This window comes from Anolis carolinensis, chromosome 2 (assembly GCF_035594765.1).
Source record: "Anolis carolinensis isolate JA03-04 chromosome 2, rAnoCar3.1.pri, whole genome shotgun sequence".
Taxonomy (NCBI): domain Eukaryota; kingdom Metazoa; phylum Chordata; class Lepidosauria; order Squamata; family Dactyloidae; genus Anolis; species Anolis carolinensis.
The window spans coordinates 242,046,721-242,063,781 of NC_085842.1; the positions used below are offsets into that span (position 1 = coordinate 242,046,721).

At 39.6% G+C, this 17,061-nt stretch overlaps 1 protein-coding gene across 1 annotated transcript in view; it reads left to right on the forward strand.

The window, feature by feature from the left end:
- pum3 (pumilio RNA binding family member 3) overlaps positions 1-15,340 on the forward strand; it is a 37,737-nt gene extending 22,397 nt beyond the window's left edge. Inside the window, exons 15-18 of the mRNA XM_008103329.3 lie at positions 921-1,143; positions 3,146-3,233; positions 5,041-5,131; positions 15,113-15,340. Of these exons, the coding sequence (XP_008101536.2) occupies positions 921-1,143; positions 3,146-3,233; positions 5,041-5,131; positions 15,113-15,245 (535 nt within the window). The 3' untranslated portion in view covers positions 15,246-15,340. The remainder of the gene's footprint in view (positions 1-920; positions 1,144-3,145; positions 3,234-5,040; positions 5,132-15,112) is intronic.
- The last annotated feature ends 1,721 nt before the right edge of the window (positions 15,341-17,061 follow it).

The following is a 17,061-nucleotide window of genomic DNA, read 5'->3' on the forward strand; positions in this document are numbered from 1 at the left end:
AGAAGCCATCTAGTCCAACCCCCCCCCCCCCCCTGCCATGCAGGAACACACAATCAAAGCACTCTCAACAGATGGTCATCCAGCCAAAGCTACCACCGTAGTAAAGGCATACCAATCTACCAAGGCTTTGAATTATTCTGCATCCTAGTAAATAAAACAACTCCCAACGAAAAATCACTATCTGCAAATGGTGCTATAGCTAATGTTTCTTTGTGGCCTATGAATTGCACTCTTTGGTTTCTCAAACCTTTAAGCTTAATGATGTTGCTAGTTGTAGTAATCCATTTATGGGAGTATCATTTTTTAAAACTTGCACATGAATTGGGGCTGTCATGCTTCCTCAGAGGCCCTCAGAGTTTGTGGCCATGCCTCAATCTTCAACTTGAAGAAAAATCTTCAGATCCAGGGATTTTTCTTCAAATTGGAAGGTCTTCATGCTGGTGTGGATCATATGCATTTGTACTGGTTTCTAGTTGGGGAAGACTCATTGCTGATTCTGGGGAAAATAATAGTTCTGCATGTATACATTATTCATCTAGAACAGAGCTTCTTAAATGTTTCCCACTTGGAACCTCTTTTCAACTGAGAATGTTTTATGTGACTCCAGGTATATAAAATATCTGCTTTTTCCCTTTTTCAAACTGCAGCCCAATCCCTCCTTTTTCAAGCAGCAGCCCAGTCCACACACTTTTTTGGGCAATTTTTTCGCAAGCCCTGTTACTCACTTTTGTGACCCTCACTTTAAGAAGCTTTGGCCTAGACTAACTCTTTCCCTTCTCAAGAATGACATATGGACACAGCAGTATGAAGTATGACAGGACTGCTATTTAAGTTGGGCAGCAAAGATGACTGAATTATTTTGTACAAACAGTGTGAGATATATATCACAAATGCTGCTATTTACACTTCTATTCCACCAGTAAAAAAGATGTGGATGTTCGCCACCATGAACTCCTGGAAGCTATTTCTCCTGCCTTGTTGAACTACCTGCACCTTCACGCTGAAGAAATGGTGATGGACAAAGCTGCATTCATTGTAGTGACTGGTATCCTCAGGCATGCTATGGGTGACGTCCAGCCTGCTATGGAAACGATTGCAAATCTCTCTGCAAGAGAGATGGTCCCGGGAGGCAAAGATGGGCAGGTAAATGAGCTGGACAAGCAAGCTTCAGAATTATTCACTGAAAATTTTTGTAAGGCTTGCTGTACTTTGACTTTTGAATCAGGGTAAACAAGAGGAGCCGTATGGTCTCAGAGTTTACATTGATTTAGCAGCCCATTATCAGGAAATATGTTTGTCATGTTTTCAGGGATGACCTTAATCTGCGTACATGTTAACACCATTGATCACAGGAGATAATATGTTGGGGTTCATAGAGTCATAGAATTAGAAGAGACCTCAAGGGCCGTCCAGTCCAACCCTCTGCCATATAGGAACACACAAAGCACCCAACAGATGGCCATCAGGTTCTGCTTAAAAACCTCCAGAGGAGACTCCTCCACACTTTAAGACAATATATATATAGGTATAGAGAAGCCAGCCCTCCATATCCACGGGTTCTCCATTAATTAAGCACAGCCAGCCCCCCCCCCCCCAAACATCTACAGGTTCTACATCCACAGATTCAACCAACCACAGCTCAAATATTTTAAGGAAAACATTATTCCAAAAAGTAAACCTTGATTTTGCGGCACACTATGCTGATGTGCCGGCAGATCCAGCTGTGTAGTTCTTCCATTTCCTGTATCCTCACGCTCTCTCTGGTACTCACTTTACATTCACTTTATTGCATCATTATATGTAATGGGACTTGAGCCTCCACAGATTTTGATCTCTATGTGGAGTCCTAGAACCAAACCCTGGTGGTAACAAGGACCTACTGTAGTTGTATTATTGGGCATTACTTCTTCAGACAGAAAGTTTGGTGCCAGAGGCAGAAATAACATGGAAAGAATAGGGATAGGTTGGTGCACCATAAAAGAGAACACATTTCAGTGATTCTATTTCAAAACTTAACAATGTGCGCATGTGAAATGAGACAACCAGATTGAGTAGTCTGTGCCTAAGGGCACATTTTGAGCCTCCTAACTACTTGGAAACTCCTCCCAAAATGTTTCCGGGGAAGATTTTTCACTGGCCTCCACCTTTCTTATGATTTACAGGTTGCTGTCCAAACTTTTGCTTTTCTAACACACTGGGGCTAGCTGGTGAAGTTGGGTTATCTGCTCTCCCCTGTTATGTCTGTTTTCCTATTCAACCATACTCATAAAGGATTTTGAAGCACCTACTTTAGTGTCAGAGTTGGAGTAGAGTAGAATCCCATTATTTCCCAGCTCAAAAGCTTTATTGCTTTGTTTACTAATGCAACTCAATGCCAAAAGCCTGTGTTTCTTCAGCCTCTTTTATCACCCCTTCAGTGCTGACGCTACTAAAAAAAATTCATCTAAATAGAGGATTAGGAGCAAAAGGGGGTTGAGGGAGCAAAAAAAGACTTTCTAAAAAGGAGCTTCTTTGTAAGAGGCTTTATTAACTGAGACAGTCCTGCACATTCTTGTATATACATAGTCAGTACATATTTTCTTCTCATTTTTCAGCATATAAATATTTTATATTTTAGCTAAATAGTTCACTTGGGTTATATCATGGGTTTCTCACCCTCTGTGAATGCCAAAGACATGCTGATTTTTTAAATGGTTAGGAAAGCAATAAACTGGGCTGAAGACCTATTTTTAATTTGTACTCTGGACCTAAAATGCTGCTGGTGTTATCTGTTTGTTACATTGTTGTAACCATTTTGTAAAATATTAGAATGTTAACATAAGATATTAAGTTCTACAGTCCTAAAACTAGTCAAATTATGTAGAAAGAAGTGATCCATAAGTGAAAAACAAAAGTGAGTCTTTGAGGATGCAGGTTAGCTTAAATTTGTATTGAATCCCCTTTGCTTAATGTCTGAATGAGCATTCAGGTCTGTTAAAATTTTCAGAGCCTTACTATCTGCTTATCATTGATTACTTAGTTTGCAACTTAGATGGATGTCTGTGTGCATTGGCCTTAATCCAATTCCTTAAGAGTTTTTAAAGAGAAAGATTCTGGAATAAATGAAAGTAAGAAAATACGTGGTGACTCTTCTGTTGTTTTAAAGCTCCACATTGCTGAACATCCAGCAGGTCATCTGGTTCTCAAGTGGCTGATTGAACAAGATGAAAAAATGAAGGAGAGTGGCAGAGACGGTATGATACTAAATCTTTAAATATTATGAAATTACATATCACAGATGTACTAATGACTATAGATTCCCTTGAGCATAACAAGAAATATGCCTTTCAGTACTCATTGTCAGGGAACACATGGTATATTGAGGTATTAAGCTCGGGTCTTGCTTTTGGGCGCCCAATAAGTATCATATTGCATTAGAAAAGAGATCTATTTTTCTAATGCCATGTAATGAACAATCAGAATAAATCTTAGTGATTATACATTTTGTATCTTACCTACGGGCAGGACAACTAGATCCTGGTATTTTAAGTATGACTGTCTTTCCAAGATCACAAGTACAATATGCTTAAATGAAAGGCAAAAACTTTAGAAGGGAAGAAAGAGTCCTAAGGGGAACCAGGAGTGTAGCTATATGATTGAAAGGGGAACAATACAACCTGGAGGACGGGGGGGGGGGGGGGGGGGACTTTTCATATTGACAGTATCAAATGAATTCAGTCTTTGGAATGTTGCAGAGAAGATTAAGAGCTGGAGCACAGAAGAGAGAAAACTCAAGCTAATAAAAGCTAATATCATGCAAAATATAACCTATATCTCCTACTTTGAAGAAAATATTATCTTTGTGTGGGAGTTTGAGCCACAGTGTTGTGGTAATTAAGAATACTGAACTAGGCATGCATCTACACTGTAGAATGAATGCAGTTTGATATCACTTTAACTACCACAGTTCAATGCCATGGAATCCTGTTATTTGTAGTATGATGAAGCACCAGCATTCTTTGGAAGAGAAGACTAAAGACCTTGCAAAACTACAATTCCAAGGATGCCATAGCATTGAGCTATAGCAATTAAAGTTGTGTCCAACTGCATTCATTCTACAGTGTAAATGCAGCTTAGGCCTCCAGGAGGTAAGGGCTCAAACCCCCACTGAGCCATGAACATGCACTGGATGGTCTTGGGCAAGTAACACTCTCAGTCTTAGAAGAAGGCAGCAGCAAACATCCTCTGAATAAATCTTGCCAATAAAAATATGTGATAGGATCACTATAAGTTGTAGGTCAACGATTCACACATACCGTGTTTCCCCGAAAATAAGACAGTGTCTTATATTAATTTTTGCTCCCAAAGATGTGCTAGGTCTTATTTTCCATGAAGAAAAATTCAGATTTATTGTTGAACAAAAAAATGAACATTTATTATATACTGTACAGTAGTTGTCATCACAAACCAGCATAACCAGACAAACTGTGCATCCTGTCAAGAATTTGTTACTACCAATATTTCCATGTACAACACTCTATGGTACGTACATTTACCAATCCTGCATGCTTTGATGTTTTGTTCGGCGGGCATGCTTCCAAACAAAAACTTTGCTAGGTCTTACTTTCGGGGGAGGCCTTATATTTAGCAATTCATCAAAACCTCTGCTAGGTCTTATTTTCTGGAGATGTCTTATTTTAGGGGAAACAGGGTAACAAAAATACTGTGAATTTTAAGTAGCTAAATGTTTTATTCCCATTTCTATTGCTGTTTCCTGCTCCCTTTTTCTAGTGCTTATCTGTACTGTGAACCCACACGTTAAGCAGTCTTGTTATTTCAACTCAAAAGCAGTTTAATGTAGGCCACTAAACGTTTCACCTACTATGGCCTGATTTTTAGCATTCTTTAAAATGTAGTCATGTGTATATAAAAGTATGAAGTAGTAGTCACACGTTTGTATAGATTGGACATTCAGAAACAAAAAATGAGTAGTTAAAGATATTGTGCTGGTTGATTGTAATAGATTGCTGTAATCCCTTGTTTGATATCTACACTTAACAGGATGTTTTGCAAGAACATTAGTGCAGCATGTCAGTGTTGACCAGCTAAAGACCTGGGCATATGTGAATCGTGGTGCCATTATTTTGTGCCGGTAAGTAAAACCCTCTAAGGCCTCTCCATTATTGAATATCCAACACATGTTCTTTAGGTCTTAGCATGGTACCTGAACTGAAGTTCACATTCATACTTCCTTTGTGCCATTCATGATGTTTGTCTTTGTACTGTGAACCTTCCTGCTTTTTCAAGCAGGCAATAACCGTGGTGCTTCTACTAATTTGTTTCCTTCAAAGCAGGGTCTGTTTCTTTGCTTTTAGCTTACTAGCCCGAAAAGCTATAAAGCAGGATATCATTGAACACAGGCTACTATATTCTTTTATCTGGAACCAAATGGAAGTGCAGAGTTTTCTTTCTAAAGACTTCTAGCCTGCTGTCTCATCCCTACTGTATTATCTCTCTTCTAAGACATTACCTGGTGATTTAGGAATTAATGGCCTTTCTAGGGGGCTGGTTGTCAAGACCCTTCAAAGGCACCAGATTCCTTTTTTATAACGTGATAATATTTACTCCAGCATGGAATAAATGTGTGAATTGTCTTCTTAATACTGTTTCTTGAGTCATGGCTGTATTTGTGTTGCCAAAGGCTTTCATGGCCAGAATCACTGGGTTGCTGTGAGTTTTCTGGGCTGTATGGCCATGTTCCAGAAGCATTCTCTCCTGACATTTCACCCACATTTATGGCAGGCATCCTCAGAGGTTGTGAGGTATATTGGAAACTAGGCAAGGGATGTTTATGTATCTGTGGAAGGTCCAGAGTGGGAGAAAGAACTCTTATATGTTGGAGAAAAGTGTGAATATTGCAATTAATCACCTTGATTAGCATTGAAAAGCCCGGCAGCTTCAAGGCCTAGCTGATTCCTGCCTGGGAGAATCTTTTGTTGGGAGGTGTTAGCTGGCCCTGGTTGTTTCCTGTCTGGAATTCACCTGTTTTCAGAGTGTTGTTCTTTATTAACTGTCCTGATTTTAGAGTTTTTTTAAATACTGGTAGCCAGATTTTGTTCATTTTCATGGTTTCCTCCTTTCTGTTGAAATTGTCCACATGCTTGTGGATTTCAGTGGCTTCTCTGAGTGGTCTGACATAGTGGTTGTTAGATTGGTCCAGCATTTCTGTGTTCTCAAATAATATGCTGTGTCCAGTAATGCAACATGGTCAGTAATAACAGCTTTGTTCGTTGGAAAGTCAGCCAAACTGAATTTTTTACATTCTCCTCATTTATATTAAAAAAATCTAAAATATGATTGGTGTTTTGCAGGAATACAAAAAGTTCTAGCTTGTTATTAATAATGACCTGCTCTTTTAAATGATAAAACTGTTGTTTCAAAGGTTGTTTGTTTACCCTGTACATAAATTCTTAACATAATAGCTTTTAAGGTTGGTATCACTATGACAACCTATACTGCTAAAATAAAATGGGGATGTCAGCGAATGTATTCAAGGAATTATAGAAAAGTAGTATAAATGTCACTTATCTTAACCTCCCCTCCAACTGTAATTAAACAGATTTTTAAAATATCGAACTATTTCTATTAGATTGACCCATATTGACCACAGCAGACTAACGTGTTCAGTTTAAGCAAACTGCGATGATAAAAGGATGTAAAGCCACATGACCTAATAGAAAAATGTATAGCCTGAGCAAACAAAACATCTGTCTGAAATAGATTGGCCTTCTTTCCCAAGTCTCCACTATCCACTGTCCGGTCGCTAATGTTCTCAATTTCTTCTGCTTCTAACACAAAACAAAATAATGTCTTCAACTGTCTGGATCACTGCAGAAGTGCCAGGCTTAAACCAAACATCCGTTTGTAGGTTTATCATTGGGGTTTTAAGGGTGAATTGCTGCCTTTCTAATATAGATCTATAGGGATTTTTCGTGACATTTTAGAACAGATCTCTTGCATTTGACAAGGATGCTTAATTCCTTTTAAAATCTCTAATCCCACACACAGATGTTGAGTGAAGATTTGCAAAGAGCTGCTGTGACCAGTATATATATAAAACACTTCATTTTGGTAACCCTGGGCTGGGAACCATGTGCAAATACCACTCCCAGTGCAGGAGTATTAGATGATTGTTACTGTGTGGTTGGGTTAGTAATCCTGTCCATTAAAAAAAAAGATGAAGTATTTCCATTCATTCTCTGGAACCACAGCATGAGCTGTAGATAAATCCTGACTAATGTGTTAGCCTTGATCTGGATGCTTTGAGAGCACAGCTGTGCTGCTTTCAGGATGTGGGGAAGTAATTTCCTATTATTCGTGTTCTCCTTGCAGACTCTCGCACCCTGAAAATCTTCCTGAGAGTTGCAGGACTCACTGGAACAATCAGGAATGAGATGCCTGATCTACTGAGAGTATTTCTGTGTGCAAAATAGTTGTAGACATTTTTTAAAACCGAATATACGTATTAGTATTGAGTTCAGCAGTATTTGGGAAAATAGAGTCCCTCCCTCTCTCATATAAATATGCATGCCTAAATACCTTAAAGATATCAGATCCCAACAGGTTCTGACTAGTACTTGGGTGGGAGACGACCAATATATCAGGTCCTATAGGCTATATTTCAGAGAAAGGAACTGGTAAAAACATCCCTTAGGCCCCTTTTACACTGCCATATATTCCAGATTATTTTCTTTATATGGTAGTGTAGACTCATATAAACCAGTTCAAAACAGAAAGTCCACAATGCAAAACACTTCTGGTACCTAATATTTCTGGTATAGAATACTCTGCCTACATAATTTGTATAATATACATAAAACGATTACACATAAAATTACACAGTGCAATAAAACTGATAGTTTTTTTCATTTTTGGAGAAGGCAAAAATATTTTAGGTCACATTGAGAAAACAGATTTTAATCACTCAACAAGCCACGTTAATTCTTCTCTCATTCCGTTTGGTTTGGCAACATAATCCTTATTATGTATCTAAAAAAAAAGCAAGGCGGGGGATGTGGCTGTTTCATCAGAAGGTTATGACAAAAATAGCACTGCAGTTAGGAGTCGCAAATTAATCTCTCAGTCCGGTGCCTTATCGGGACACCATAGTTCTCTGTGGAGCATGGTGCTGCTGCCCACCTAACACTTTAATGTGGGGAAGTTCTAAAAGCTGGTCTGTGTGGTTTCCCTGGAACATGCCTGGAATATAGTTTCATCTCCAGTTTTCAATTCTATTAATCCTGCTACTACTGCAATGGTTCTTCCCTCTGAAGATGAAGTTTCCCTGACTCTTAGAAATGCAGATTCTATGATCCACTGTCTTGCACTCTCCCCCAATGCACCCCCCCCCTCTTTCTTTTAAGGGTCTCTTTCCCAGTCTCCTGTTCTTTCAGCTGGGAAAAATAATGGCTGCTTTTTCTGCCAAGTATTTGAGAATGTAACGAGGGAATGTCAGTACAAATGAGCTTATTTATTTATTTATCATGTCTGAAGCAAATTGAGAATACAGTTATAATGTATAGAAAAACCACAAACAACGTTAAAAACTTGCCATTGTACTAAATTTCCTTTGACCAGAAGCTGGCCATTTCAAGTGCCTCTGGTATTGCTGTAAGAAGGTCCTCCATTGTGCGTGTGGCAGGGCTCAGACTACATTGTAGTAAGTAGTCTGTGGTTTGCTCTTCTTTACACGCGCATGTTGTAGACTTCACTTTGTAGCCGCATTTCTCAACATTAGCTCTGCATCTTGTGGTGCCAGAACACAGTCAGTTCAGTGCCTTCCAAGTTGCCCAATCTTCTGTGTGCCCCGAAGGGAGTTTCTCCTGTGGTATCAGCAACTGATTGAGGTTCCGCATTTTAACCTGCCACTTTTGGACTCTCACTTGCTGAGGTGTTCCTGCGAATATCTCTGTAAATCTTAGGAAGCTATTTCTTGATTTAAGGTGTTAGCGTGCTGGCTGATACCCGAACAGGGGATGGGTCAGAGATGTCAATGCCTTGGTCCTTTCATTGCTGGCTGCTCCTTCCCGACAGATGTCCGATGATGCAATACCAACTAAACAGTATAATTTCTCCAGTGGTGTAGGGTGTAGACATCCCGTGATAATGTGGCTTGTCTCATTAAGAGCCACATTCACTTTTTTAACGTGCAGCATACAAATGGACTACTTAATATGGTTCACAAGAGTGCATTTTTATTAATGTTATAGGGGCTTTTGTGCCTAAGATATCGCATGCTTTGATTGTGTGTTCCTGCATGGCAAGGGGATGGATTGGATGGCTCTTGTGGCCTCTTCCAACTCTATGATTCTTTGTATAGGAGGCACTAGGAGTGGATGCAGTGCAGTGGTTTGTACTGGGACTCCCAAAGAACCAGGGTTGGTTATCGAAACATCCATCCTCTCAGTCTTAGAGAAGACAGCAGCAAACCTCTTTGGTATAAATGTTGTCACGAAAGCACTCTTAAGATGGAATGAAATGGGTCAGGATACTTCATGCACAGCAAGAGAGGGGAATCCTAACTCCAGCGATAGCCCATTATACTGCATCTCACTTCTATTAGGAAAGTGCTATGGAACAGTTCTTTAGGTAGTTGAGCAGCCACACTATAATTGTCCTGAACCACCAGAAAATAGCAATGTTGGAATGTTTATTGAAGAAGGTGCAAAGGCAGGTTTACAGCTGAAAATGAAGAATGCAGCCAAATAAAAATGACTATAGATGATTTATATAATTTTATAGTAGATGTTGAATCATTGAAAAGGCTCAAGATTTTCCATATCTTGGCTCAGTCATTAATCAGAATGGAAACGGCAGTCAAGAAATTGAAAGAGCAACTTTGAAGGAGATAGAAAAGATCCCCCAGTGAAAAGATATTTGTGATGGAGGAATGATTGAATGATGATTGTGATGGTGATGTGATGTTATGACAGCCAATTTGTGATTGCTGTTCCCACTCTGAGGGGATTTTTTTGAGTCTTTTAATCCCTCTAGATTATATATATATCACCTTTATATGAGGGGAAGGATTACAGGGGGTGATCTTTATTTCAAGATCCCAGCCTCTGTCTCGGTAGTTAGGGATTTCTGTGTTGTGGTTCCCTTTCTGAGGTAAATATTACTCTTCCCCAATTAGGTGATTTATTAAGGTAACTGCCACCAACGTGAGGCTTTTGAATTATCACCGATGAAATTTGGCTCCACAGACGCAGATGAAATGAAATGAGTCAGTTGTTAACAAAGAACAACAAGTTTATTGCGTACAAAGCTTATGGTTGCAGGTTGATTGATTTACTTATGGAACTTTAGATAAACAAGTGGTTTAATAACCCTTATAACCACCCAACAGTAGTCTCTGGTGTAAATCCTATCTCACTCTCCTACTGATGTTATAAATTGTAGCGAACTCTAACCTCAGCTGAGTTCCTTAGTGAACAATGTTCCAACTACAATAATAGCTTCAAATTTGATCTAATACCGATCAAATCCCTGATCACTAGTCTTTTCTCAACTAGAGATCTTAACTAGGCTCCCTTTAGTCTGCCCTGACTAAAGATTTCTGGCCAGGCCTGTCTCCTCAGCCCTTCCTGACTGAAAAGCCTCCAGCCACGCACACACACTCTCACTCTCCGGCTTCTCTTTTTTAAAACTGCCCTTTTTTCCTTTTCTTGGCTCCACCCACTTCTCCCTCTGATGAGCTAGCCAGCTTCGTTTCCTTGGTAACAGCACTACTGTGGATTGAAACAAAATGCCTTCTGTTTCAGCCACTGTGTCAAACAACACAAACAAATACTCCAACAGTCAAAATTAAAACAATAACTATGACTTCTCCACAATATGTAATGGAATATTACAGTTAGGATTGTCCATGCCACCTTCTTTACAATTTTTATGTATGTTGTGAAATCTTGACAATGACAAAACTTTTAAGAAGAAAATTAGCTCATTTGAAATGTGGCACTGGATAAGAGTTTTATGGGTAACATGGAATGCTAAAAAGAGCTAAAATCAAGCTTGAACTCTTTCTAAAATCCAAAACTGCTGTACTTTGTAGGCTTGCTCAAATAATTCGATTTCCCCGTTACCCGTTATTAATTCGTTATTTTCGTTAGTTTTGAAGCAATATACGGCCTTGATTGTCCACACGTCTGGATATCGCGGTTTCGAATCGCGAGAGGCTGTTTTTTCTTATTTCGTCGTTTTTTTCGTTAGGAAAAAAAAAAGCTTTTGCAAATCACCCAAACTCCCACCATTCAGGCCTTTTCCTTTTGCCCCTCAGCAAAAGGGGCGTCACGGGCTCAGCCAATGGGAGGGGGCGAGGGGGAAGGAGGCCGAGGAGGAGGAGGAAGACGGAAGGGGGAAATGGCCACCGCCGCCTTGCCTCAGCTCAGACCTGGTGTCTCTCTGTGAGGCGGGAAGGCGGCGGATGGAGCCGGGAATGGAGAGACCGAGAGAGACAGAGAGGGGCCCGGCGGTGAGGAGGAAGAGGCCCGGGATGCAAGGGGGTGTGGGCCAGGCCCGTCCTCGGCTGCTCCCAGGGAGGGAGGGAGGGAGGACTACAACTCCCAGGGGCCCAGATTCGCACCCTCCCTCCCCCCAATACAGGTCTCTCCATACCATGCTACATGAACTTGAATGGATACTGTGGTTGTGTTGTCGAAAGCTTTCATGGCCGGGATCACACTGTTGTGGTATGTATTCCGGGCTCTATGGCCATGTGCCAGAAGCATTCTCTCCTGACGTTTCACCCACATCTGTGGCAGACATACTCAGAGGTTTTGACGTCTGTGCGAAGCTAGGCAAGTGGGGTTTATATATCTGTGGAAGGTCCAGGGTGGGAGAAAGAACTCTTGTCTGTGGGAGGCAAGTGTGAATGTTGCAATTGGTCACCTTGATTAGCATTGAATAGCCTTGCAGCTTCAAAGCCTGGCTGCTTCCTACCTGGGGGAATCCTTTGTTGGGAGGTATTAGCTGGCCCTGATTGTTTCCTGTCTGGAATTCCCATTTTCTGGGTGTTGTTCTTTTACTGTCCTGATTTTAGCTTTTCTGTAGCTAAAAATGCATATAAAATTGATTCTATAGGGAGGATAAATGATTGGATTTCAACTCCTACAGCTTGGCTTTCTCTGCCAATAATGGTACCATACCAAACTAAACCTCCCAAGATTCTGTAGCAGTGAGCCATCTTGGATATTGTAAGGGATTTATTATTATTATTATTATTATTATTATTATTATTATTATTATTATTATTATTATTAGACCTTGCTCCCAGGAAGGTGCCTTCGCTGTGGCTCCCAACTTATCTATCTACCTTTCCACATATTCTCCACATTGTGTGTATGTGTATGTATATTATATATACATGAGCCCCGATGGCGAAGTGTGTTAAAGCACTGAGCTGCTGAACTTGCAGACCGAAAGGTCCCAGGTTCAAATCCCGGGAGCAGAGTGAGTGCCCGCTGTTAGCTCCAGCTTCTGCCAACCTAGCAGCTTGAAAACATGCCAATGTGAGTAGATCAATAGGTACCGCTCTGGCGGGAAGGTAATGGCACTCCATGTCGTCATGCCGGCCACATGACCTTGGAGGTGTCTATGGACAACACTGGCTCTTGGGCTTAGAAATGGAGATGAGCACCAACCCCCAGAGTCAGACATGACTGAACTTAACGTCAAGGGATACCTTTACCTTTACCTATATACACACACACACAAACACACACACACATATGCAGGGACTATATATATATACACAGTATATATCACACACACACCAATTTAACAAAGTTTCAGCCACAAAAACAAAGTTTCTGAAGTAGAACAATGACTTTCACAGTAAAGACAACCCAATTTAACAGGAAATAAGACTTTCAAACCAGGAACAGATTTCTGCAATTATTAAAAAATGGTTTATTATAAAAGCTATGAAAATTCGCCAAAAATCAGAGGATAAGGGAAACGTTCCAAATTTTGGTGAGCTATCAGTGTTAAATGTGTTCTACCACTGTACCAAGTTTGAAGAAGATCACTCAAAAAATGAGGGCGGGAGAGTCCTGTAAAATCTCCCCTCGTGCTGTTTTTTTTTTTGCCACTGCGCATGCGCGTCCGCCATTAACGAATTAATTTTGAAGATAACGAATTTTCGTTAATTTCGAATTTTTTGGGGGGCAAAATTCGGAAATACCTTCAGAAACGAAACGCTGCCCCCCTCTAGTTTTGAAACGAGTTTAGAATCAAATTTTTCGTGGATCGATCAAGCCTAGTACTTTGGACATATCCTGAAAAGACCAAACTCACTATAAAGGTCAATAATACTTGAGAGGGTAGAGGGTGGTAGAAAAAGAGAAGACTGCTGTGTTTTAAGTTGTTCTTTTGCTGCCGATAATAATTGCTGGTGCTTGGCTGAATCTTGCTCTTGTCATATGTTCTTTAAATTATCTGAATTGTTCTGTAATCTAATGAGGAATGACAGTACTAACTATGTTGTATGTAGGTTGAGCTTGTTAAATCTGCATCAGAATAACCCTTCAGCTAACTGGGAGATGTCATTTAAAAAAATCCAGCAACCTTTTTTCCCAGTTCTGGTTACCAGTGGGTGCTCCCAGCTTGACCACATAGATTTGATCAACTGGTGGAGCTTGCAGCGTTTTGAGCCAGTGTGAAATTCTTCACCTTTCAGCTTTACTCCTGTAATAAGTCATATTAAAATGCCTGTGCTTCACTGTAATTCCCCTGCAGTGATCCTTGCAATAAAAGCACCAAAACCCGATGGAACTGTGTGTTATGATGATATGATTACACACATACTAGCAACTGTTGATTTCATTTCATTCTGCCAGTTTTTAAAAATGGCAATAAAGGACAAGTCTAAATTCATGACATGCAAAGTTGATGACAAGAAAGGAGCTATTAAGTTTATGTTCAAGCCAAATACGAAATTAAAATATTTCAGTTATGCTAGTTATGTATCTCTATACAGTTATGTATCTCTGTGAAATTGTCCACATTTGTTATTTACACGTTGTGCATATTTTTGTCTCTATGAAGAGCTCACATCCCCAAATACAGGACTTTTTGGCATCTTGTTCAATCTGTATAAAAGGAGAAGCTTTTCAACCCACAAATAGAGGACATCTCTTATATCTTCTAATCCTATAAGGGAAAAGCTTTCTGTCCCTACTCCTATAAGAAACATCCTTTAACATAAGACATACTTAGGTTTATAATTTTATCATATATGTTTTGATTTGTAGATTATGTTTATTTTTATGTATGGTATTTTTTTTTTACATGTTAGCCACTTTGAGTCCGAATTCGGGAGAAAAATGGGAAATAAATAAATACATCTTAGCAAATCTAGTCTCATTAAAAAAAACTAATATCACTCAGTATGGTGAAATATTGGTGTGTGGGTGTGTTCTGGAACTTTGCCTTATCACTTTTTCAGTCTTCACAGAAAGGTAAATGTACTCTTGATGCAGATGTTTCATTTAATTTAAAATATATTCTAAAGAAAAGAAGCATTTAGAAGGAAGAATAAGGTGTCAAAGTGAATTTCAGAGCATTCAGTCATCATTTATGCTGAACTGTCAAGCACAGATGTGCTCTGTATAGTTCCTTACTTAAAAAAAATGTGATACAGTAGAGTCTCGCTTGTCCAACATAAACGGACTGGCAGAACATTGGATAAGCGAAAATGTTGGATATTAAGGAGGAATTAAGGAAAAGTAAATTAAATGTCAAATTATGTTATGATTTTACAAATTAAACACAAAAGCATCACGTTTTACAACAAATTACCAGAAAAAGCAGTTCAATACATGGTAACGTTATGTAGTAATTACTGTATTTATGAATTTAGCACCAAAACATCGCAATGAATTGCAAACATTGACTACAAATACTTTAAATACTAAAAGGCAGACTGCGTTGGATAATACAGAACATTGGATACACGAAGGTTGGATAATTGAGACTTTACTGTAATCCCAATTTGAATTTTAACAAAGTAAATCTGTCTTTTCTTGCAACATTTTGATTTTATTATTGACATTTTCTTGGTCTTCTTTTACAGTCTTCTTCAGAGCTCTGAAATAGAAGTGGTGACTCAAGTCAAAGATCAACTGAAAAGCCTTGTTCCAAAACTGAAGAAGACAAAAGATCAATCAACAGCAATAAAAGCGTTGCTGGAGAAATTATCGTCTTAATTTAAAGAATTATCAAATGGACTAATTTTCTATGTAAAGATATTCTTCCTTTTTAAAGTGATTTTTGCCAATAAATACTTTTAGTTTCTTTGGAATGTTAGATTGTGTTTTTTTCTCCATTGCCATAGCTCGGTACTATGGAATAATGGTCTTCGCTACTAAAGAACACTGGTGCCTCCCCAAACTACAACCCCTAGGACTCCATAGCATTGAGTCATGGCAATTAAAGTGGTGTCAAACTGCCTTAATTCCACAGTGTAGATGCATCCAAGATCTCTTCATGCATTTGTAGGTGAAAATGAATTTTTGCGTTCCATTTTCTTCAGGGTCCTTCTGTGTTTTAGCTATCTCATCCATGAAGAATACCACTTAAGCAAACAGCTGCTTTTGTCTTTTCCTTCTCTCTTTTAGACTGGTTCTGCCCATCTTTGCTTTCCCTCCAGCTACCTGCTTGGCTTTCCTCAGTTGCAGCCAGCCCTTCCCTCTAACATCTGGCAGCAGTATTTCAAGTAGAGTGTTTTCTTGTTAATTTGAGTCCAAATTAACCTTCTACTTCTGAGGTTCCATTGTTCATTTATTGGCAGTCTCAGAGCCCTACTTTCCCATTGTTTCTGCAACATAGTGTAACCATTGCATTTCCCCTAAGTTTTCAATGTCCTATAAGCCATGGAAGTGGAGAAGCACAAATAGAAAATAGTTGCAATTGTTGGTATATTCAAAATGACATAGATATGGGCACAGTGAGAAGAAAAACTGATACATACATTTTTTTGTGCCAAGAGCGACTTGAGAAACCGCAAGTCACTTCTGATGTGAAAGAATTGGCCGTATGCAAGGACGTTGCCCAGGGGACGCCCAAATGTTTGATGTTTTACCAACCTGTGGGAAGTATTTCTCATGTCCTCGTATAGGAAGCTGGAGCTGACAGACAGGAGCTCAACCTGCTCCCTGGATTTGAGCCACCAACCTTTTGGTCAGCAGTCCTGCCGGCACAAGGGTTTAACCCAGTGGTTCCCAAACTTATTTGGCCTACCGCCCCCTTTCCAGAAAAAAATATTACTCAGTGCCCCCTAGAAATTATTTTTTTTAATTTTAATAGCAATTAAACAGAAAGATATATGTATTAATGCATATGGCAAATGCACCAGTGGCCATCACCGCCCCCTGGATTGCTGCAGTGCCCACCGGGGGAGGTAGTGCCCACTTTGGGAATCACTGGTTTAACCCATTGCGCCACCGTGGGCTCGAGATACATACATGATCAGTGAGCATATGGAGACACGATTCTCAAAATTGATGAAAGGTAACCACATCATTCAAACATAATAACCATCAGGAAGTGAATTGGTCTGTGAGTCAACCAGGCATCTGAGTGGCTTGAAGATAAACCTTGCAGAAGAACTGTGGAAAGGAACTGCACTGGGTCATGGATTAATATCATGACTCACCATGGCTTTTGCAGTTGATGTATCGGAATGTATTCTTTCACAACACTATGCTATAGAGCTACAAACCACAAATGCTACAGATGGTTGAGGACATGTTCTTTTAAAAAAAGTAGCAAATACATAATTTATTTATGCTATAATAATTAAATGAGCACAGAGGCTACCGTGGAGACCTCCACTTATCCCACTATTGTTACCACTAACGACAACTCTTCTGATTGTCCAAGTTGCCGTCACCTCCTGTAAACACTCAATCTTTTTCGTGTTACATCTTGTAACAATCTTGTAATCTCAGCATAGCAACCCTGAAAGGCATGTGTGTGTACACAAAATGATTTAGCAGATGAAGATCGTTCAACTATTCACAA